General features: G+C 56.1%; 3 protein-coding genes across 3 annotated transcripts; 2 read left to right on the top strand and 1 right to left on the bottom strand.

The window, feature by feature from the left end:
• Positions 1–3,535: 3,535 nt before the first annotated feature.
• On the top strand, positions 3,536–6,518 carry VOLCADRAFT_77078 (uncharacterized protein). The gene is made up of 6 exons (XM_002956369.1): positions 3,536–3,702; positions 3,934–4,116; positions 4,185–4,354; positions 4,477–4,589; positions 4,801–5,053; positions 5,168–6,518. Exons 2-6 carry the CDS (start codon positions 3,935–3,937, stop codon positions 5,353–5,355), a joined length of 906 nt encoding a protein of 301 aa, XP_002956415.1. The 5' UTR covers positions 3,536–3,702; position 3,934; the 3' UTR covers positions 5,356–6,518.
• Positions 6,519–6,629: 111 nt separating this feature from the next.
• Positions 6,630–8,199, bottom strand: VOLCADRAFT_107192 (uncharacterized protein; the record flags this gene model as incomplete). The annotated part of the gene is made up of 5 exons (XM_002956310.1): positions 7,898–8,199; positions 7,772–7,786; positions 7,574–7,642; positions 7,121–7,342; positions 6,630–6,796 (listed from the first exon to the last, which is right to left on the bottom strand). Coding segments are annotated over exons 1-5 (684 nt in total), but the record flags the coding sequence as incomplete, so codon positions are not given.
• A 4,051-nt stretch (positions 8,200–12,250) lies between these two features.
• Positions 12,251–23,133, top strand: VOLCADRAFT_97349 (uncharacterized protein; the record flags this gene model as incomplete). Its single annotated transcript, XM_002956368.1, has 20 exons — positions 12,251–12,681; positions 13,663–13,745; positions 14,287–14,450; positions 15,162–15,219; positions 15,705–15,755; positions 16,098–16,261; positions 16,520–16,576; positions 16,618–16,674; positions 17,103–17,226; positions 17,626–17,718; positions 18,035–18,124; positions 18,498–18,613; positions 19,018–19,115; positions 19,476–19,612; positions 20,258–20,358; positions 20,739–20,892; positions 21,597–21,754; positions 21,965–22,131; positions 22,474–22,524; positions 23,109–23,133. 20 exons carry the CDS (start codon positions 12,251–12,253, stop codon positions 23,131–23,133), a joined length of 2,379 nt encoding a protein of 792 aa, XP_002956414.1.
• Positions 23,134–23,898: the final 765 nt, after the last annotated feature.

The following is a 23,898-nucleotide window of genomic DNA, read 5'->3' as shown; positions in this document are numbered from 1 at the left end:
TCACCTTGATAGCGGCTTTGACCATGCCATGTCCTGCCCTGCCGCTACTGGCCGCCACACCTCACTTGGGCGACTGCTGCACCTTGCCCAGTGCCTGCTCCGCCGCGGCGTACAGCTCCTTGCCCTTAGCTCCCGCCAGTGCGAGCGCCTTGCCGGTCTGATCCGAGTACTTGGTGACAGCGAAGGCGACTCCCGCAAAACCGCCCATAACCAGCAACTCAGCCAGGAACAGTGGCAGCGGGCCACGCCGCTTCTGCTTGCCAGCAGCCTGTGAGCGACACCGGGGGGGAGGGTGACATGGTGGTAAAATGCGGGCGGAGTCGCGTACTCAGAGATTCCGAGACGTCAAACCTCCCGGTGTTATGTTCTGGTAGACTGGTGGGTGATCTTGTGTGGGTTGGGGTCGGGAAGCGGCTACATCTCTCATTTCGTGGCGCGCACAGAGGCCCGCACCTGCTGCGGGGCCTGCTTTTTGGGCTCATCCTTCTTGGCCGCCGCCGGAGCTGCCGCCGGCTTCACCTCGACGGCGATGGATGCGGGCTGCAAGCCAGGGTTGCACAGGCGAGGATGTGGGGAGGGCCGCGTCAGCCGCAAAGCGTACATTAAGAGCGCTAGGTCCTAGGCCCCGAGCCCCCGGGGAGGGAAGGGGGATCCTTCAGGAACTTAACAGCAAGCTCCTGGGGCCTGTGCGAACCGGCGCACGACGTCCCGACCCACTTCCCTCCACGCCAACCCTTCACCCCTGAACCTGGTCCGACGCCACCTTGCCGCCTCACCCCGGCATGGCTCGAGGCCCCTTCCCACGTCCCACCTTGCTTGCCGGGCCTGCTGGACCGTTTATTACAGCTGCCAGAGGACTCCGGGGACTCACCTTTGATGGCTCGGCCGCCGGCGGCGGTGCAGCACTGAAGCCGCCTCCGAAACCGCGGTATCGTGATGTGGTGGTGCTGCTCTCGTAAGCGGTCGCTGCGGAGCTCTTTAGCTCAGAGGCGAGCTGGCTGGCGGCGGCACGGCGCTCCGCTGAACGGAGGAGGAAGGAGCAGAGGGGAGATGAGACGTGCGGCAGGGGGTACGATGAGAATGTGGAGGAGGATGTGGTAAGAGAGTGGTGCCACGGGCACGTTACGGTCCACTGTAAGCGTCGGGCGGTGCACAGTGGTGCGATAGATCGAGTACTAGCGCCAAGCGCCGATGTTGACAGAAGTTGAAAGGAAAGGAGCAGCATTGTGTGTTCGTTCGTTCGTGTTAGACTCGGGCTCGCGGTGGTCAAAAAGGCCTGCCTCCGGGAGTCACTTCCTAAACCGCGCGGGAACAGCTCTTCGGAGGTGGCCAGAGCCACAAGATTCCGAGCCAGATAGACATATGCGCGCAGCAAGGGAAACGGACGTGGGTTTCTGAAGGTCGCGAAGGCCAGACCTAACGGAGCGTCATAGACCACCAACACTGGAGCCCACCCCGGCAGGGGGTGGATGCATGATACACACGACAGGGCCGACACAGTGATGTGAATGGCGTGAGGGAGCGCGGCATGTGGGGCCGCGTGTGTGCCGCCCCTTTATCCATCAGGTCACGGCTTCGGGCCCGACTCAACCCGGGCCCAACCCAGATGGCCGCGGGGTTCACCCGCTGCCGTACCGTTGGCAGCTTCCACCGCTGCGTCGGCCTCAGCCGTGGACGGCTCCGCCGCCTCACCGCCCGCCCGGACCTCCGCTTGCTCCCGACTGCAGGTGTGCACACAGCACAGCACAGCACACTACACAACAGTGAGGAGTTGCATCCCAAAGGGCTGGGGCTTGAAAATAGTGGGGTGGAGTCGGACTCGGACAACCACAACCAAAGAACAACTAGGAATGCGCACACCAAACAGCCTGAGTCGGGTCGAACGGAATGGGGATTTTCGCGGCGGTGGTGGTGGCGGTGGTGGGGACTTACGCCTGACGGAGCAGCTCCCGACGCCGCTCCAGCTCCCGCTGCCGGCGCTGATAGGGCGTCAGAAGCTCCTGCATGTGTCCATCGTATGTATGTACGTGCAGGAGGCGGGCAAAGGTGGGTAAGAAATAGGGAGATGCAAACTAAAAGTTATCTCGCAGGTGGACACATGTTGGCGGGTCGATGCGGATGGACACAAGGGCCTGCAGCGATCCGACCGCAGACCAGGGCCGGTGTGACGGTATCCGTGCAGAGGTGATGGTGGGAAGAAACAGGTTCCAAGCAGGGCTGGAGAAAGTGGGCAGGGGCTCCACGTCCACATGGCTTTAAGTGGGGCAGTTGGAAGGGTGCCAAAGGAAGGGCCCCGAGGAGGTCGCTTGGTTCGTGAAGTGGAGGAGAGGGATGCGCAGCTTGCAAACTCGCCGGGGATTGATCTGGCCGCGACCCAGCCAATCTACCCGGTACCTTTCCCCCCTTCCCTGCCAGGGGACGGACAGCTACGCTGCGGATCCAACCCAACCCTTCATCGCAGCCAAACCGCATCCCGCGCGCCAGCTGGCCAGCCAGGTAGACAGCTTGTTGTCCAGCTACGCTGTCAGCTAAAGCCCCAAGGTGGCCGGCGACCCTGCAACCGTCCTTCGGCCTACATGAAGTAACTGACCTCAGACGTGTCATCTGCGCGGGCCGGTTGCAGCAGCAGCAGCTCCGGCGGGCACAGCGCGGGAGCGGAGGTGAGCAATAGCGCAGCGGCCGCCGCCAGGGGAGCGCTGACAGCGGCAGGGCCCTGCAGAGGGGATGGAAAGGAGCCGCAGGGGAAAAAGGGAGCAGGACAGGGGCGGAGGACGGCACCGTCATGGCAAGTGGAAGGCGCTGAGCGGAGTTTATTGTAGGCTGGCGAGGTTGGTGAGGAGGACGAGGGGAGGTGTGCGACCCGCGTGTGGGAAAGAGGGACGTGGAAAAGCCGATGTTACCTGCGGGGAAGGTGGGACTCGATGTTCACGAGGAGGCTGCGGGGTCGTTGAGGGGAGTGAAAGAAACTGGGAACTGCTGGTTGCTGAGGGAATTGCGTCAAGGTTTGCAGTGGATCGTGGTTTGCTACTGGTTGGGATGGCACTGCCTTGGGGTGGGGACTTCACGCCTCGCCCCGGTCGCAAGGGGACTCATGGATGCTGGCTAACCAGTTCAACCCGCATCCCATGGAGCGACTGTGCGGAGTTGGGCTTCAAGAAGCGCCGCAGCGCAGAAACCTCAGCGCATTCGTCGACGGGGAGCTCACGCATTTGCGGCAGCCGTTCCAGGGCCTCCATGGCACATGGAAAGTTTCGTAACATCAACTCACCTTTGGAGCGCTCAGTTTCGCCCTCACAACGACAGCCTTGCGGCTGTGGGCCGAGCGGGATGCGAAGGCCCGGTGCGCAGGAGCCCGACATGCGTGTACCATTATGAGGAGATATGCAAAAATGCGAAAAGGTGAACTTGAGAAGAGTAAAGGCACCTGGCTTTGAAGGTTCCATGCAGATTTTAGCATGCTTCCATCCTGGAAGATCCGTACACTGCGCAGTTTCTAAAATCCATTTTGTGCATTGCATACAACCCAAGAGTGCTTTATTAATCCACTAGATATAGTTGTCTTATATACACTTTTCCAGACCTTGTTAGGGAGGCGTCGGTGTTACCGGCGTATCCAAAGGTCCCCGCAGACAGAAGCAAAACTTTCGTCACACAGAGCCCTGGCCTTGTGCTTTGCAGAGGAGAGGACCAGCGCATCTGCAAGTATGTCCGGTTGTCGGGATCAGCGTTGACTGGCTGACTTGATTGCCCAAGGGGGTCCGCCTTGCCAACTTTGCAAGGCATAGCTTATCACCATAGCGACTGTCTTTCGGGATGTTTATTTATGCGCCTGCACATGGGCCAAAATTATCTTTGAAACGAAGCTTGTGTGGACCACTTTTGATTATGTTAGGGCCTCTTTAACGAGTTCATCTCGCCCTGCCCTGAGCACAGGATGTCGCTGGAGGTTCAACCAAAGTATGACCGCAACTTCCATGACGAAGGCGCAGGGTTGGTGGAGTTGGGCAGCACATCTGGCAGCCAAGGATTAAAGCAGCCAGGGGCGCCCAAATATGCGGACGATGATGACCTACTGCCAGTGGTACTTGAACGCTACCTTGAGAAGGCTGGTGTCATGTAAGCTTCCCCGAAAACAGCCGGAAATATTTGGCCCGCACAGGGATTCGATTTCCTTTTAACTGCAGGCAGAAGCTGCGCCCATATTTGGACGTCACAGGCCAGGTCAAGAATGAGTTTGCCCGCTGCTTAATGGCTGAATTCTTTGGAACGCTGCTGTTCCAAATGTTCGGTGGTTCTGCACCCGCCAAGGATACTACAGCGCCAGCTGCTAACGGCTTCGCGTTAGTTGCAGTCAGTAAGTTCAACCGCACGAGGCTGATGCCTGTTGCCTGTCTTTGGTGCCTTGGCAACTTCGGGTCTTCCGACCCGCGGTTCTTCATGGGTTACAGTCATGGGCCCTTTACATTTCCCGTGCAGTTTACGCCTTCGCAAATATCTCTGGTGCACACATTAACCCGGCTGTCACTTTTGCGCTCATCTGCACGGGCCATATGAAGTGGTGGAAGGGCCTACTATACATGATTGCCCAGGTATGCAACCCGAGCGAAACGTGTACTGCGTGCACTGCAGTACACAAATGCACATGGGTTGAATGGGCAAGGTGTAATGATACATTGCGGACTGGCGGGCCAATGTTCACCCATTGTCCTGCATGTATCATAGGTCTTCCGATCGCCGTGATGGTGCTCTGTGAGAAAGTTTGGTCGTATCTATCTCATTGGGTCCGCCGTGTACACGCAGATTCTTGGCGCCATCTTCGGTGCACTGATTTACGCTGGCCTCATTCCGGCGCTCCACCTTGGTGCTGGCGCGGGCTCGCCTGGCTGCTTTGGCCCAGCAGCTGGTGTGCGCAATGGAGACGTGTTTGGCTGGGAGACGATGATGACCTTCCTGCTTGTAATGACCGTGTACGCTGCGGCCGTTGCCAAGCCCGGCCACGGCAATACTGCTCCCCTGGCTATTGGTCTTTCGCTGTACGCCGCTGCAATTTCAGGTGAGGCGGATACTGTGCAAGTTGTCCTCCTCCTGACGCCGTTTCGTTCCAGCCTAGGGAATGGCGCATACGATGATTCCACATGAAAGGAAATGTTTTTCTTTTGCTCTACAGGCGGCCCGTTTACAGGCGCGAGCTTGAACCCTGCTCGTACGATTGGCCCCGCCGTCGTCTTCACATGCAACGTCGGCGTCTCCTTCCTATACATAGCTGCGGAGCTGTTCGGCGCCGCCTTGGCTGCCGGTCTGTCTATTTTCCTGTACGGCCGTGCCCCGGCCAGCGTCCGGACGACTGGCTTGTGATCGCGTTATTGCCTTACGATGACTAAACGTGGGACCTCGCCACGTGCCCTCTGTCGCCGTTTCATTGAATTGTGACGTATGGGGTTAGTGGCGTGCGGAGCTAATGACAGAGTCGTGCGCGCACCGGGTGTTCATTTTTGCATTGTTAGCACTTCGGGCCTGCGACTTCCTAAGTGACGGAGATGTAGCAGTATATACAGTTGGAAAATTGCTGATCGCGCGGTGCATTTTTCGAGATATGCAGTATCTGACTGTAGTGATGTGATTTGATAATGACCTGATGGAACGCTTTTCACTTATACGTGTGACTCATGCACGTGTGTCGAGCAAGGCTGGGACTGCCTGCGAAACCAGGCGAAACCAGCAGCGTCCATGTGGATTCAAATTGTGAGTTTACCAAGCTTGGATGGCATGTCCATTCACTGTCACCATCCTGCCCATCCTCCGAACTGTCCCAGAACCAGGAGCTCATGGTTTTGAGTCATGGATGCAAGCGTAAGCCGCCAGGGTCGAAATTGCAGCGAGTGCATACTCGCAGATGCATGTTAGCAAAATTGGATGCATGAAACATTAATAGCAGCCTCAGAAGTACTGTCGCGCTGCATAAATGAAAGCAGACTCATGCTGATAAATTCTCCTATAAACCATCGACCACGTTCGACTATGCGTCAACAAAGTTTGTGGACGGATTGAGTAGAAACAGCACACTGGCGGCTTTTAACAACCGAGCAAATGGCCCATTGGAACCCGATAAATTTAACAGTGCAAACGCCCCAGCACACACTGCCCGCTGAATTTGCAAACGCCGTCGTGACTTTCTCCCTCGTTCCTGCACCTTTCCCTCGTTGCCTTCATGATGCTGCACCGTCGCGGGCCCCGCACACGCTGGTCGGCAGTCCGTTTCCGTAATGCAGCCAGTGCCTCCCTGACGCTGCGCCAGCGCTGCCTCAAGCTGTCCGCAACGCAGTTTGGTGTACACGAAAAGCAGGTCAGAATACCCGCATGTCCCTGCAGCTACAGCGGCCCCAGACACGCCAACGCAAGTGGCAACGTACTTCTCCACGCTGCTGCAGCTGTGTTGCCGAGTCGTGAGGCCCCCGCTACAACTCACCGCCGACCCATGGATCGCTCCATTAGCACTGAGGATATGCTCACAGAACCGCAACACAAGCGCCTCAGGCAACCCCGCCTCCAACAGCACGCCAACGAAGCGCGCGGGCCGGCAGCCTTCCGGCCCCTCGCCGCACGACAGTGCTGCCAGCTTCTCCACCAACCGTTGATCCTCCTCCTCCTCTGGACGGCCCCAGCACTCCAGCAGCCCCTGCAGCGCCTCCACCTGCTGCTGGGAGTCTCCGCCAAGGTGTAATAGTTTGGTGTAGACGCCCGCTGCCAGGTCCCGGCGACCGCCAGAAGCCAGTGAAGCGGCGTAACGGCTCAAAGCCTACACCCCAAAAAAGGAGCGCACATTGTAGCAGGCGCACACTCAACCGGCCCAACCTCAAAACCAGCGCACACAGCCCCCTAAGCTACCGATGAGGCGATGCAAGTACCCCGATCGCAATTCACTGGTGGCATAGTAGCATGCGGTTGCCTCTATCAGCTCAAGCAAAATTGCAGGGTGCATATCAAAAAGCACGCGAAACCCCGGAGATCTGGTCCAGAAGCAAGAACTTGACCGCGCCGGTCCGGTCCGTCCGGGACTCTGCTGGGTGACTGAGAGGCACCATCCACGCATAGCCAGATGCCTCCGACGTTAGAAACGCACCTGGAAGTCGTATATGCTGCTGGGATGCGTGATCAGATACCCAATCACATCTGCTGTCATGCCGGGCAGACCCAGCACGCCCCCCGGTGAGTCACCGTTGACGGCCGCAATGCCGGCTGATAGCTCAGCGGCCCGGCGCAAGTAGCGAATGGGAGACCGGCATGTAGGCCGACACAGCCTGTCCACACAGCCACGTACAGCACGTTCCCGGTAGGCCGCAGCCTTTATAAGAGTTGGGAAGGGAGCAAGCAGTACGGACGATGGGTTAGCACGAAGAAGGGCAACATGGGCATACGTGCGTGACGTGGACATGGGCATACATGCGTGTGCTGCAATAGTCACGAGGATGGCCCGACGACGACCAAGCGTCAACAGGAAAACGCCGATAAATCCCATGGCCATCTGACGTTTACATGTGAGCAGGAGGGCGTGTAATTAGGGTTTTTAACGTACTTTGCTCTTCATAGGCCAGACGGTGGTGAGAGCGGCTGTCTCGAGCGGGAGGTTGCTGATGGGGTCCACCTGCTTGGATAATCAGATATGAGGTGAGGGAAGGGTAAAGCGTAGACGATGGAGGATAATCACATAGGATGGCACGGGAAACCATATGAGTCGACCTGTGGAGCGTGCCAGGTCAGGGAATGAGCCCACCCGGCTCAAGCCCACCTGGGTGCAGAAATTACACACATGCACGGAGCAGCATCCAACCCCCTAAACATCCTATGAACCCATTTTGAGCAATCAGTTGGTGCTACGCATTTGACGTGCCCAACTCACCAGCCGATGCGCCATGGCCTTTTCAATAGCGGCTCGTTCATAAACTTGACCGGCGGCATTAATAACAGGCTCATAGAAAAGCTCATGTGTGATAGGACATAGCAGGTCAGCCGGCGTTTCAAACAGGTAGGCGTCGTTATCAGGTCCCTCGACGAGTTCAGCAGGGTTCGGCACAGAGCTACGCCTCATACTTGTTAAAGTAGCTAGTGTCATTTGTTCCTACAGTTAAAATGGTCAACCCGTTCCAAGTCGCATTCCAATTATCATTCTGTATCGTCGCAGGACATATGTTATAACAAGCGTCGCCCCAAAGGATGTTTACACACAGACGCTGACAGTTAAAGATGTATTGAACAAGTGCAAGCTCATTTACAGAGAAGACTACCACCATGTAATGTGAGTTCGGCCAGCCATTTGTACTGTGCAACCGAATTTCATGGTTCATCCCGTAATCGGAAAAGAGTGCACCAAGCTTTGGTCTCAGGTTCTCCCTGATGCTGAAGCGCTGGTATGCATATGACTTGGCGAGATGCTAGGCTCAGTTTGTCCAACTATCAGTGTGTTGATGTCGGGTTTGAACACGCAGCTGTTAGGTGGCACATAGCGCCGGCAGTTATATCAGATGCCTCGAATGGTTTCCAGCGTAGTCCAGTGTACACCCAGCAGGTTATACTAGCTTCAGGCCCTCCTCCGCACTTGGTTAACCTCATCGTTTTGCCGTCCCGCCGCCCTGTAGACTTGGTCCTCGACAGTCGACACCTCTATACCCCAAAACATACGTTTCTCCTTTGTCATCCTAACGTATGCCTTTAATAAAGGACACTCATTCATGAACCTTTGGGCACATGCCGCTTGAGAAGGGCGCGACGAACTGCTTGCAACCAGGTGCCGAGCACGCAAGTACTACGACCTACCGGAATACGAATGAAACGCGTGGTGAGCGAAACGTTTAGCTGATGGTCAAGACGATAAGATGGGCCCTGTACGGAATGTGTAAGGGGCGGGATCTCTAACTGGCGATGCAGGTTGGTGTAAGGAAAGGGTGGCTGGGCCATCGTGCCAGGCTCAGCTAGACTCGCGCTTTCCTCTCGATGAACTTCTGCCCCTTTAGAGTATCCATGGATTACAAATATCATCAAACACCCTTTGTGGGTTGAGTGCACGGTGTCCAACAAGCTCTTTGAAAGGTTTGCCAATCAGCCAACACTAATCTCGAAGCTTCCTCTTAAGGGCCAGGGTCCCCGATACCGATGGGAGCTTATCAATGAGTTCAAGTGGATCATTACTGCCCCGACCTGTAGAGGCCAGCGGCCGACATGGTGCTACAACACCCGGTAATTTGCATGTGGGTCCGTTGCGTGATACACACACGCACAAATGTGTCCAGTTATGTAACCTGCACATAAGAAACACAACATGCAGGATGAACTGCTCCCCCTTCTTACAGGATGTGTAGGCTCATGTACAGGAAATGCACACTGAGCAAGGCCATCATGTTGGGAACCCAAAGGGAGAAAGGAGAGGCTGCAAACCAGGAAAGGATGCTGCTTGCCCTATTCACTCTGCCTGGTTTGAGATCATGAGGACGAATGTAAAGGCTGTGGTGTCCGGAATGAGACACGCCTGCGCTACCGGACATTCCACTGGTGGCGGCCTGTGTCCGCTAGCTACTTCGGAGGGTAACACAACTCAAGGTGGAACATACACAGGGCTTGCAGCTCAGGGTCCGATGAGTCAACAGCAGTAACGACAGAGTTGAATTGCAGCGTAGGCCAAACTAAGAGACCATGCGCACCTTTATGAATAAGCATTACAGCAGCTTTTCGACCTATGGGTTCAGGTGATGCATGCTGACAAAGCGTGGCTACAACGTAATGACCTTGCGGCTCCGGCTGAGAGGTACTCTGCTCTGCAAAGCTACGCTCCGCAATGGCACATCTGCAGAATGCACGACTCGAAACTAAGGACACTTCCCTGCCCCGAAAACGTAGAGGACCCTAAGACGTATGATGTGTGAAACAGGGGGGTATATCTTCGCCCGTGGCAGCCACCCTGCGAAACCCTGCCTTCCCCGGTATTTCGGGGCACCCTTATCCAGTCACTCTAGTCAACTTCTCAGTGGATCGCTCAGGTTCCGCACCCACCACCAGCATCCAACGGAATCTGCCGGGTCGACAGCGGCCCAACTCCATTCCTGGTCGGCTCGCAGGTTAACTTTATCCCAGGTCACCACCGTCCATCAACTAGGGGCGCAATACCTTCCACCATCGGATGGATTTATGACCCTAACAGATATCGATCCCGGGATCTCCCGGGGGCAATGGTCCCGCGTATGTGGCCTGTGCAGGCAACTCAGGCAAGACGTACGGGTGCAACAACAAACACAAAGGTCCCACAGAAAGCCGCAGAGTAACCCGACCTAAAATAGCCTATTTATCCCCATTCCCTCGCGTAATGTGTGACTAAGTACAGGTACTAGGTGTCATCCCAAGCCGCTTCACCTCAAAGAGAAAGTAGTCGCTGGCTCCAGAGTCAGCAAGCGCAAGCAGAGAACAGTTGACGACGAGGACTTGGATCGGATGCAAATTTTCAGCTGGCAGAGTGGGAGTCTGAGGAGAGAGCAGCGAGGCTGAAAGACTAGGTGAAGTGTCGTACCAGACGTCAAAAGTATACGGCAATCCAGAAAGCGGCACAGGCCGACCTTTCAGATCGATTCTGTTAGACAAAAAACGTTCCTGGACTAAACCGCAAAACCCGCTGCACTCCGGCGAGCAGAGCCGAAACCCTCCGTGCAGAATATGAAGGAGTAAGGATACACGCTGCAGTTCCCAAATGCTGACGCTTGCAGAAGTGGTACAAACATTACATGTAGTCGGCTGTGTCTGCAACTCTGAAAAAGGAGGGCGAAGATAGAGAACTGTATGTCGTCAGCAGAGAGAGACTGAGGACGCGGCACAAGTGAATTACACAAAGCGTCAAAGTCAGTTCTCCCAGAGCGGCATCAAACATTAGTTTTCGTCCCAATAGCTCCCCCATCTGGAAGTCATCCCCGCAACCATATTGAAATCGCTGTGATGCCGTATTATCGTGCCCGTGCCTAACGATCACGTCTCACTCTTTTGGTCCTCCGTCGTAGGCGCATGAAACGTAGAAACCAGAAGGCCCTGCACATATATAAGGAATTGCATATGAAAGCCAGTGGTGATAGTGGTAATGTCGCACCAGAGAGCAGAAATGGAGTTGGGACGGAGTTGACGAGGGCAGCGTCTCGCGCAAGTGGTCGTTGGCATGTGCAGATGTGCGTGAAGACCTCACACGTGTTTTAACAGAGGAAAGCCTATAATATGGATGTAAAGGACGTCTTTGGTTGGAAGTTGACAGGAGGGAGGGCACAGGCGCCCAGGGCAAGGTCCACGTGGGGAGAAGAGTTCCGAGCAATAATACGCCCACCGTGGACGGTTGTTTTTTAGTGAATACAACCTGGGAACCTGCTTGGGAGCCTGGGGACTGGGAGCCAGGGGGCTTCCGTTTTCAGCAGTTCCTTCATCCTCCACCGTACGGCGGCTATTGGCTCGCACATGTTTCACAACAAAGTGCCGCAAACCACTCGCGGCGAAGCTGGGGAGGTTTGGTAATATACGAGAGAGATATCGGAAGTGGCTATTTCCCACAACCTAAATTTTCTCCTTGCATTTTTATGTGCTACTGCATTTTGCCTTTCCTTATTGTATTCTGTTTTTCGTTTTCACTCGCGTTGTAATAGTATGCAGCGGCTGCGATGCGCCATTGCCACGCGCTTCCCTGGCATCCCTTCTCACTTTCTATTCTGAATAATGAAGCAAACTATTATTTGGTATTCATGCCTCTCGATTGCGATGCAGAACACGGGTGTTTAATAATTTCTTCAGTTTAGTAATTCTTCACCTGCCCGCGTACCCGTACTCGCCCGCCCGTATAAATGACGCCGGTACAAAAGGCTCATGTCCACCGTACGTGTAGGAAAAGGAGGCTGTAGTTTCATAAACTAGCTAGAGCCATTTTTAACACCTTCCACTAAACTACGCGCTAAGGTCTATCCCCAGAAATCTAATTCATCCCTCATTCGTACTCGTATTCCACGAACAGTACACGGCATTGCGAGGGATGGCACAACTTTGTACTGAGAGTAACGGGGAGATTCAGTTCCGTTGTAATGGTTTGGCCAGCGACCTACTTAAGAACGCAGAATTACGTCAATGCCCTGTACGAACGCAAGAGTTCAGCTTCCAAATAAAATGCGTGGCTTCGGCAATACCCGTCTGTCCAAAGGAGTATTAGGGGGTAGAGTATTCGGTCCATCCATGCTAGGTGACGATGTTCGTGCACATTTTCGGCCTCGCATTGTGTGTCCTGGCGTTGGCTGCTGTGCAAATGAAGGCACAGCCGGCTTCTGAGACTCTAAGCCATAATCTCCAAGAGAGAAATCCTGTATGTCGTCGGCGGGGTCAAGGTGCTTACTGTTCGGCCGGCCATGTGGGCGGATACATTGGACCGATAGACACCGCGCAGGAGCTGAAGGCAGCCCTTAAAGCAACGGCCTTCAATAAAGAGATCATCATATTTGCCGAGAACCGCGTCGCACATGCTGCACACGCGGTGTCTCGCCTTCGCGGAGCAGCAGGTTATGGCCACGTCTTACCAGTGATGGATTCTAGGCTTTGTCATCGCCTCGGCCGCATCTTCGTGGCCTTCACAAGTGAACAGGGACCGCTGAGCTGCGTCAGCTACGCCACAGCGGACCAGAGGTGGGGCCCGTCCTAGGTAGATGCCGGCCGGTATGCCAGTCGGACGCATACATAAGAGGATCAAAAATCACCTAGTCTTGTAACTTGCTTACTGATTCATCAATATCAGTGTGAAGTATCATCAGTCGTCTGGACGCGAACCAGCAGATTATGTTAAAAGCTAAACGATCGACAAGCGTCCGACGAGCCAACGCCGCACCTCATCTGGTGCTCGCTATTTACAGCGCACCCCACCGCAATGTCGCATATCAAAAATAGGACCATGTGGCTTACATACATACACATACATATATGTATCACGTACATGCGCATGCAATGAACACAGTTCGTAGCGCTGCAGAGGACTTGACGACCCCGTAGAGCGAGTCCGCTTTACACCGTAGATAGAGCTAGTACCTAAGCAACCACGGGCGCTATGGCAGGCAGGTGCCTTGTGGGGGGACCTCTTCACCGGATGGGCTGACTAGCTGACACGATGACAAAGGGCATCACCAGTGCCGACAATGCACGTGAGCGTGCGGGCCTTGGACCAACTGCCAAATCCAAAAAAATAAAAGTAGAAAAGCGAGTAATTAACGTTGCAAAGGTCGCGAAATGGCACTGGCAAGGTATTTTATAGGCGCCTGGTAACGTGGGGAATGTGTATAGGCCAAGTATTTTCAGGTCTATCCATCTATATACTATACTATATATGGCACGATCTATAGACCATTCTATACCATGAATCTTTAGAGTGAGGAATTCCGGAGTGGGACCGGTGATCGAAACCGGATGCATCAGCAGGTAGTGGGTGTGCATTCAGTGGCTCGCAACCCACATGAGCAGCTCTGCTTTGCAGGACTCTTTAATTGACATCCTACGTGCAATCAGCTTCCCAAACCGTTCCTCTGGCCCCTCCCTTCCCCTCTCCAACAGTCCTCCCCCCCTCCTCCAACCATCCCTCTCCAACCGTCCTCCCGGCTCCACCTGTTCGCCTTGCAGTGGTATCCCGTACCCCGCCGGCTTCCGCTACTTCCGTACAGGTTTCGGACTGACCGCATGGTGGCAGAAATGGTTTACTGTAGGTGCGTCTTTTGCCGCTGCCATAACCCCCCATCACGACTACCACCACCATTAGGTTACTGCGTGAGAGCCCAGCTACCGGAGAGCTGCCTGCAGCGCCACTGGCGGCTTAGACGGAAACAGCGACCAGCCAGCCCGGTCGATCGACGGTCAGCAGGCTGTCGTGCACATCATATAATGCTGTCTAAGGGTTGTGTCATGAGGTGAACACCGGCCGCGATGGACGTGGTCGCAGTCAGGCAGGCAGGTTGTCTTGGGCTTTTTTCAGTTTTAGGGTGGTCGGCAGTTCGATACCTCCTGCGGCTGCCTTTTGTGCGATCTTGATGCTGTATGTTCCCGGGAGGTCTCGGCAGCCAGACACGAACCCCACCCTCTTGCTGGTGTGTACAGCTTAGTAACACCACCCCCAGCCGACATACCACCAATGCATTACGGCCACCCGGCACAAGTGCCGCCCTGCTGATGATGCAAGCTGGGGCCCCCTGCACAGCTCCCATGCATGCGTGCATCCGCCGCTCCCCGCCGTCCTCCCCCCGTTCTTAGCGCGCTCGGTGCTTCTGGGCTACAATGTGATGGCGGTGGACTCCGACGTGCTGGTGCTTGACGACTGGTACTGGCGGGTGAAGCAGCCGCCCATCAGCAGCTACAACATGATGAGTCAGGCGGAGTGCGACATCTGCATCAACGGGGGCTTCTCGTACATCCAGGTGGGCGCTGGAGGGACCTGGGGGGTAGTGGGTTGAACCCTGGGGTGAGGGTGGTAGTGGGGGGGGGACTGGGGGAAACTGGGGCCCCAAGTCCCTGATTTAAAGTTGTAGCCCCGGTAACGAAATGGTTGACGGGGGAGAGCGGCGAGGTGGTGGCTAATCGTCAGGGTTGCACGATACGGCACGACAGACTCAGAAATACGCGTATAATACGCGTACGTTGGCCAAAGTGAATAAATACGCTAAAATACGGCATGAAATACGTAATCCTCGAATGCCCCGTACACCAACCCCCGTACCTCCGCAAACATCTTTTCTGAACGTATTATTGATACTCTTTCATAATATTTAGCTTTTACGGCCGGGTGTTGTAGTCCAGTTGCTGTGAGTTTCCATTGCAATGGCTGATAAGGGGCTCGAGTGGCAGCACGTGACGGTCATTTCGACGGACAAAAAGAACAAGGAGAGCAAATGCAATTATTGTTTTGTACGTATTTCTTAACGTATTCCCGACGTAATTTTTCAATACGTACGTATTCAATACGGATACGTATAGTGATACGGATACGTACAGTGCAACCCTGCTAATCGTTGTGTTTGCTGCACCTACTGCAGAAATCCCGCGGCCATTGACCGCTACCCTAACCCTAACAACTAATAACTAACAACTAAATATCAGCTACTATCCTGACGATCCGGATGCAATTGCAGAACGCGTCTTCCCGGGGCCCCGTGGCTTGGCTGCTGTACGAGGCTGTGCACCGAGCTGGTGCGTGATGCAATGATGTCATGATCGGCACTGCATATCATACTCGATGCACGGGGCGCTGCGGCGGTCAGCCCTAAGAGGAAAGGCCCGTGGGTGGGGATCTGGCTAAGTTTTACATATCCCCGTCACAGGGGGGGGGCCCGCCCAAACCCCGCACAAGGCGCCCCACGTCAATTCCTTTATTGTGATTGTTTTTTTTTGCACTTTGCTTGCCCGTTATCAAGCGTAAGCTTCAGTGCATGTCCGAGGTGAGAACCTTCTGAAGTCCGGCAACTTCTTTATTTCAGCGTTGGGCTGCGTGCATACACAGGTGTAAAACCCGTTCTGAAGATTTTCACAGTGCCGCACCACCATCGCCATTGACATTAAGCAGGAGCAACGTGCTTCCTGTGTCTGTGTCTGTCATGGTCTTGGTCTGTCTCGGTCTGTCTGTATATCTGTATATCTGTCTCCTCCACCGCGGATTCCATGTCCGTTACTTGCAGTGCGGTGGGCGGAGGACAGCAGCGCCGTGACGGCACTATCGCAGCGGCTGAGTGAGTGGCAGGCCGTCAGGCCGGCGGGTTCAGGGGGATCAGGGTTTCGCCGAGGGTCTATCCGGGGTTGACTGTGCTGGGGAGTTAACGTTGGCGACGATTTGATGAATGGAGTAGCGATCACCCCGAGGCAGGGCGGGGCCGGGGCGGGGCGGGGCGGGGCGGGATGAGTTCCTTCCACGAAATACGGAATTCAGGTTTCTGCTTTTGTCATTTAAGCGCTGTTCGACGCCGCAAAAGACCTTCCGACCTGCTCTTCCGACCTGTTCGGGGGCCTTCATTGTGTCGGCTCACTTGTTTCTCTGCGTGCCCCTCTGCGACCCCACTCACGTACAACCCCAGCCAGGGAGCCGCAATGGGTAACTTGCGCGGACGACCAGACTCTGCTAACGGACACCATGTGGAATGCTGTCAACGGGAAAATTGGCTTCGGATCGATGCGCTGTATGCTGAGCGACGACGAAGAAGCGCTGGCAAAGCTGGGCTACGAAGGCAGCAGGCGCAACGTACGTGCATGTACTATCATCCCTTCTGTACGGCAAGTTCGCTGTCCTGCGCGTGTTTTGCCCCTGTGGCTCCAGCTGCTCAATACGAGGCGGCAAACGAACATACAAACATACGTACGTTTGCTGGCGCCCTCCCGGCAGCCGCGTCCTTGAGTGCGTTCCTTCCCATGTTTGGATGTATGTATGTACGACCATATCAAAGCAAACGCCCTGACTTTGCACACCGTATCCGTCCCTTGCTGGGCTCGCTCCATGCAGCACTCCTGCCGACCTCTCTCTTCCCAGCACCACTCTGGACCCACGGGTCGGCCCGGGGTGGGGCGCGGCTATGCCTGCTGCCTGGTGTATAACCGCAGGATTTCCAGGGCGCCAACGGCCCTGGCGCGGGAGGGGCCCCAGGCTTCTTCCCCGCGGTAAGTTGTCTATTAGGATTTCAAATTAAATTTTTAAATGTGGGCTTGAGTGGGTCCTCTCTGTGAGGCTGCTGCTGCACGGCTACCCGCTGGTAGTGTGTGTGGTGTGGCTACCCACCCCAACTTATGGACGGCCGTACTGTTCCGAGGAGGAACCGATGTCGTTCGTCCGCTGCCTGACCTATGGCTGCCTGACCTATGGCCCACTGTATGAATTACTGGCTGGCTACAATGCGCCTCGTATGCGTGTGTGCGTATGTATGTATGTGTGACTGGGGCCCCCTGCACCTCCATCGTTCCATACGTGCACTTGTTAACCACCACCACCACCACCACCACCACCACACGCGCCTCCGCCACGGTTCCATGGCCTGCTCCCTACATAAACACGTATGCCTATGTGTGCATGTCGATATGTATGTCTGCAGGATTACGAGTTGACGGGCGAGCTGGCGGAGGTGGCGTGTGACAGCTTCAACGACCCTTGGCACTGCCGCCGCTTCGGAGGCAATATCTCGATACAGAGCGCCGTACTGCGCATGCCGCACAGCGGTACGGCGCTTGCCAGGGAAATACATATCTTTAAGGATTGGTTTTAACCAACTGGACTTAACTATCAAATTGCAACACAATAGAACCACAGTCAAATGTACGACACTAAGAAACGAAATGTCAAGAGGCAGTGAAAGGGCTAGTCAGGGAACGCAGGGGCCTAAGGGAATCCGCACAGGAGGGAATCGTTTGAGGTTTCTGGTTCTCGTGGTGATCCGATGTTGATACGCGCGTGTGGAGGACCTGGGGAGAAACGCATGATGATAGCATTTCCAGCTGCACCTTAACTTTTAGTTCCCTTAGACCTGGTGTCTCAACCCGCCTAGCGGCGTCGCCTCGCCCCACAAAACGCCAAACTGCTGGGCTGAGCTGAGCTCCTTCCCCCGCCGGACTCCCCAGGCGGGGTGTGGCCTAAGGAGCGGGGCGGCTACCCGTTCAACCCGGAGATAGGGCCCTACACGCGAGCGTACCGGCAGGCCATGCTGGATCTAGGTCAGTGCCGTACTTGCGTGGGGGCCTTTTATCTGCTACTTGGCACTGTAGTCGCCTGCCCTCTGTCACCAGGGGGATCTCGATGGGCCCCGAGGGGTGGCGGCCAGGGCGAGGGGGGCCTCCAGGGTGGGCAGTTCATCCCCTAGTTCCGTAGTGGAGTCCGAATTTTGGATACTGGCAAGCGTTTGAGCAATGGCTTGGCTTCAAACTCGGCTCTGGGGCGATTGTGGCAAGTGCCCGGAGTGCAGGAGTATTATTCACCTCACCTCACCTCACCTCACCTCCCACCTCCTGCCCACCCACCACACGCCCGCAGGTGTTCCCCTGCCACCTGACCCCGAGGACCCCGCCACGGCGCAGCAGGCTAAGGACACCCAACCGGAGCTGTTCGGTCTGCTCAATGTCCGTGAGTGAGGGGGCGGGCGGGGTGGCGGCGCGGTTTAGGGCCCTGGATTGCCCTGGACCTCCGGAGGGTGCATGTCCTGGTGGGTGGGTGGGGAAGCGATGGTGGGTCCCAGTAGGCTGTGAGCTGGGGGTAGGGTGAAGAAAGGTGTGCGGCATTACCTGGCGGGGCAGCAAGTAACAGAGATGCGGTTGTGCATGTATGTAGTAGGGTGTGCATGGAAGGTGCTAGGTTAACAGCCGTCAGACGTTTCTTTACTTGGGTTCCACACTGTTGTGAGCGCTCCTTGTTCTCCCTCTCCCGGGCATGCCACCCTCTCTCCCCCCCACACACACACACACGTGCTGCCCCACACCGGCCCCCACACGCAACCCAGTCGGCTACCGTGGCGGCGACGGGCGCTGCTCCGGTTGCTGGCTGGAGTCCCAGTGGTACGTCACCGGCCGGCTGGGGTTGTGGCACACGCACCTGAGCGGCGTGCCCCAAGTACAGGTGCGCGCGTCCGCGGGCTGGAGTGGGCTGGAGTGGGGCGGGGCGGCTCACCTGCCCGCCCAGTACATGCGGGTACATGGGTCAGCTAGGTGGTTGTGGTGATGCTGCTGATCACCGCAGTCCTCGGGGTGGGGGCCGTCTGTGGCCGTCTGTAGGGCTGTTGGCTCCAGGGAGGGTCCGCCGGGTGGCTAGGTACCAGGTTGGCCCCTAGGTAGCGCCGCGTCGCGGCGTGATGCCACTCGCCACTCGCCACTCGCCACTCGCCGCTCTCCTCTCACCTCTCTCCTCTCACCGCTCACCGCTCCCCCGTCGGCTGAACTTGCGGTTTTCTTCGTTGTAACATTTGGCTTCCCCGACCGCCGCCGCCTCTTCCCACTGCTGCTGTTGCTGCTGATAATGACCAGTCGATTGGTCACTTGCACGCGGGCCTGTACCCGGGCGATTTCCAGAAGCTGCTGCTAATGCAAGTCACTGGCCACTACGACTGGCGAGTGGCAGGACGGTGCGCACGGGGGGGGGGTGAACGAGTTGCAGCGTGTCATCGCTTTGTTGATTGAGGAGCGAGTCCACCCGCACTGAGTGTGTGTGCGCGCGTGTGTGTATGTGTGTGTGAGAGGGCATGTGGACGGCGGCTTAGAGGTAGTAACTCAGCTGTGTTCCCCGCCGGTCCAATTCTGATAGCCACACACCCCTCGATGTGTTTGTGGGTACGTGTATGTATGTATCTCCATTGTGGCCGCGCTCTCATTTTGCGTTTCTACGTGCTGCTTTTTTGCAATGTCCGGGTTTGTGTCCATGTTCAAGTCTCCAACCCCCCACCCGCTCCATCCGCGCTGCTGCATCCGCCCTTGGGTGCCGCCAGATTGGGTGGAGGGCCGTACCGGGTGTTTTACACCAACTACCCGGACTACCGCGCCCTGGAATGGGCCCTTCTTGAGAAAGTGGAAGACTTCCAGAGGGTGGTGGCGTACGCGCCGGGAGTCATAACACCGCAGATGTGTGAGTCTGGTAGTCCAGGGGGTCGTCCTGCTGGTTAGGACGCAAGGGGTTTAGTTGCATGTTTGTATGTATGTTGTTACAGGGTGGTATAGCTTCACCAGCGGCCCCCTTTCCCGAGGCAGTTCCCTGCTCTCCCCTGCTAGAGGGGCACCCTAATCCGTTCACCCCGTGCGACTTCAGAATGTATTCGTTGGGTTCAGCAACTCACCACCAGCATCCAACCAAATCTAGCGGATCAACGGCGCCTCAACTTAGTTCCTGGTCAGCTCGCAAGTTGACATAATCACGTCCTTCACCGTCCACAAGATGGGGGGCCGCCTCCGAATTCACCACCTCTCACACACTCGAGTCAGAAGTCAGGCCTTAACCTCTGCCAGCCACCTGCCTGTATGTATGTATGTGGGGCAGGGATCGAGCCCACCAGTGGATCTATCCAGCTCCTTCACACATCCCCCTCTCTCCCCGCCATGCGCTTTTCCCGGGCTAACTGCCCCATCCACACCGACCTTGGCGTTCTAGACATCGCTGTCCACCTGCTGGCTTCTACCTCCCTCCCCACCCGCCCCACCCGCCCCACCCGCCCCACCCGCCCCACCCGCCCCACCCGCCCCACCCGCCCCACGTCTGCCCGACCGTTGTTTGTAGCCAAGGAGGATTTCGTTCGCGCCTCGGCGGGTCTTGCGCAGGTGGCTGTATCCCTGGGGGCGGTGGCGGCCTGGCCGGCAGTACCCTGCACCTCCGACTGGGTGGGTCATTAGCGCATTAGGGGGCTGGCGGGTCGGATGCTGCGAGCGTTGCTACAGGAGCCCCCTGGAGCCTGATCCTGTTGCTACATGCAGCTGCTGCTGCTGCAGCTGCTGTTCGTAGTGTGTGCATTGAACCCCGTTGTCAATATATTCCATGGTCGTGTACGCGCACAACAAGCACACGCGCTTATGTGTAAACAGCGTACCTGTGTATGTATGTACGTGCAAAGTTACACTCATGCGGGTTGCCTGGAGCCCGTTCCTGCCCTGCGGACCCAGAGCCTTGATGGACGCACACGGGGCAGGTGCCCATGTACGTATGTCGGAATCGACGTCTGTATGTACCTCTTTTGGTATTGTGGTGTTGGGTGGCTGTGCAGGTTCTAAGCCCCCAGGCACGGGCATCCAGCACGTCCCCCCGGGGTGCCGCCACCTCGGCGCCCTGGTTCCACATCAACACGGCATACACGGTGCTGCCGTTCGGTGAGAGCTGGGATCAGCTCCAGTGTGAGTGGACGGCGTTCACATCCGAAGGTGCGTTTGTTCTGTTGCGGTCAGTAGGTTGGTTGGTAGGCTGACATCGCCCTACTGAAGCTCCAGTGCGTGTGTGTCAAGCAAACAGTTTGTCTTGTGAACCAAAGCCTTGTGAACCAAAGCCACGGCAAGACAGGTGAGAGCAATTGGAAAGGTTTCTGTAGGAGATGGATTGTAGCTCCGTAGGTATGTCCACGTGTTCCCAACCCGCTGGGGGACAAGCATGAGCAGGAAAGCACGAGGCGGGGAAAGGGAATTGAAGTTGGAAGTTCGGAAGATGCTCTTACGCAAGGTATTTGCGTGTATCTCTTCACGTATCTTCCGGAGTGGTTGTGTATCTGTATGTATGTCTCTGCGCTTTGCTTACGTGGTAGGTACGGGGTGTGAGAGGACAGGAAGAGTGCCGGACGCGGGGGCGGTGTGTGGATGCTTAGATGGGCACGTGGCTGAGGCAGCACAACGCGCGTGTGATGTGGTGTGATGTGATGTAATGTGGTGTGCACGCGATGCGCTAGATAAAACATGTGCTTGCAGGGATTCGTCAACAGGTTGCATCAGGTACCTCTTCAATTAGCTATTAATCAGCATTCCCCTTCCCCCTCTTCCTGCACTGCGACTGAACGGAATCCCGAGCTGAAAAATCCCTAAGTACGTATCCCAGCGTATACACCCATGTACATCCTCCCATGTACCACTCCCTCTAGACTGCCTGATGAACCGGCGGCACAGCTTCCCTGATGGCCGTGACAGCGGTCGGGGGATGTTGGCGGTGGAGTTTGCCCACTTGTTGCAACGACGAGCCCACCACAACGCCACCTTGCTGAGGGGGCCCACTCCGGAGACAACCTTGCGACTGACAGAAGTAAGTAGGTGTAGGAGTAGGTGTAGGAGTAGGAGATACAGCTATTTTTTACAATCGGGCGCTGATGCGTGGGGGCGAGCGTGCGGTGGTCCAATTTCCCTTCCAGCATTATTCGTGATAACCTTCTAACCAGCCGACCTCCCCCATCTTTTTTTTTTCACTGTTCGTTGCATATCCAACCAGGCTGGTTCTCCCCCTGTCGCGGGTCAGTGGTATGAAGTTCAACAGGTGCATCTTTTGCTGCTCAACTCAGAGGTGCTGCTGCAGCAGCTGCATCAGCACGAGCCGGTCACCGTAATGTGGCTCGATAGACTGGTGGGCGCCGTACAGGGTATGGCAGACACCACCGAGCAAACCTACAACACGTGGAAACAGAGGTGCGTGAGGTGGAGGTGGAGGTGGAGGTGGAGGTGGAGGTGGAGGAGCGGCTGGCGGAGTATGGATGTGCACTAACGCGCATTAGGTTAGGATGTTTGGTACCTTGCTTTGGGGTGTTGGGTAAGGCAGATGGGTTGGGGCTGCCGTACAGGTGGGTTTGGACGAGTGTGGTGAGTGCGGTGGATAGTTAGCAGGGCGCCCCACAACCCGCTTTTGCGGGGTGGGAAGAAGGTGGAGGCTACCGTTCCCCAAGATTCCAGCTCCTCTTGCTTGTCAGTATGTATGTATGTATGTCTGCACGTATGTTGTAATGCACACGCCTGTGCATGTCTACCCCCCAGGTGCCGGGCACTCAAGTACTTCGACCTACCGGAATATGAGCGTAATGCATGGTGAGCGAAGCGTTTAGCTGGTGGTCATGACTACAAGATGGGTCCTGTACAGAATGTGTACGGAATGAGTACGGGGTATGACCTCTAGCTGGGAGATGTAGAAGGGTGGCTGGGCCAAGGAGTCCTTCTTCATGTCAAACGGAAGGGACCATCATGCTAGGCTGAATGACGTCGCTGTTTAGAGGTGTGCACGTTGGGCATGTGCTTGCAAATTGGTTGATGGTAGGATGCACGGGGGTGCAGGGGGATGCGTAGGTAGCAAGGCTATACAGTACGAGTTAGACAACCATGTGGTAGGTGTACGGGCCGTACATGGTGAGCCGGCAGGGAGGTGCGCATGCGGTGAAAATGCAGTAAAGGCAAGAGTGTGTGCAGATCTCGGGGTGCTGTTTGGCAGGTATTACAGCGGGTCCCAGACCCAGGGTAGGTTTATTCGGTTTGCTGAAGCGATCGAGAGCTTGCTTGGGTCGAGGTGCACTGGAAGATGGGGTGAGATTAACGTCGTTTACGGAAATGTTAATGGGGACAGCCAGAGATGCGGGCTGTGATGAACAGCTGACGTGACCACCCACCCGCTGTTTCAGCCTTGCGCCCCCGGGGGCCCATTAGCCGGTGTTTGGGGACAACACTGCTGTATAAGCAGAAGCCGGCCGTAGCCCCTCAAGCGTTGGCTAAGGAATGATCCTTCATCTCTTTGGCTGTGGAGGCATTGCCATTGGCGGTGCCGTCCCACTGGAAGCCATGTATCGGGGGGATCTCGCCTACATACCTTCTGCCGTCTTGGCACTGGCATGGAATGATGGCTTTCGGTGACTAGGTGCCTTTAGGTAGGGGTAGCTAGGTCAGGGTTGCTGTAGTAGCTGGTACACAGTACGGCACACGTATCAACTAAAAGTATGCGCAAAGTGCTTCAGCAGCATGTCGAGAGGCCAGCTACTACAAGTTACAAGTTACAAGTTCCGCACACAAGTGCGGGTGTGTCCGTAAAAGCCGGGGGGGCCATGGACGTTGAATACTACAGGTGACGTGCTGCTAGCCAACATATGACCTGCGAGCCGACCAGGAATGGAGTTGGGCCGCTGTCGACCCGGCAGATTCCGTTGGATGCTGGTGGTGGGTGCGGAACCTGAGCGATCCACTGAGAAGTTGACTAGGGTGACTGGATGAGGGTGCCCCGAAATACCGGGGAAGGCAGGGTTTCACAGGGTAGCTGCCACGGGCGAAGATATAACCCCCTGTTTCGCACATCACGCATCATATGGCATATGAGCAAACAGTATGTTGAAGAGCCTGTATACTATTTGGTCCCTGAAAGGGTTCCCTCATGGTCCGTAGGGGCAGCTCGTTATACTGCTTAGGTAACATGTTATTAAC

The sequence above is a fragment of the Volvox carteri genome, assembly GCF_000143455.1.
Source record: "Volvox carteri f. nagariensis unplaced genomic scaffold VOLCAscaffold_60, whole genome shotgun sequence".
Taxonomy (NCBI): domain Eukaryota; kingdom Viridiplantae; phylum Chlorophyta; class Chlorophyceae; order Chlamydomonadales; family Volvocaceae; genus Volvox; species Volvox carteri.
The sequence above is the reverse complement of the archived record's forward strand: the minus strand, read 5'-3'. Positions and strand labels throughout refer to the sequence as shown.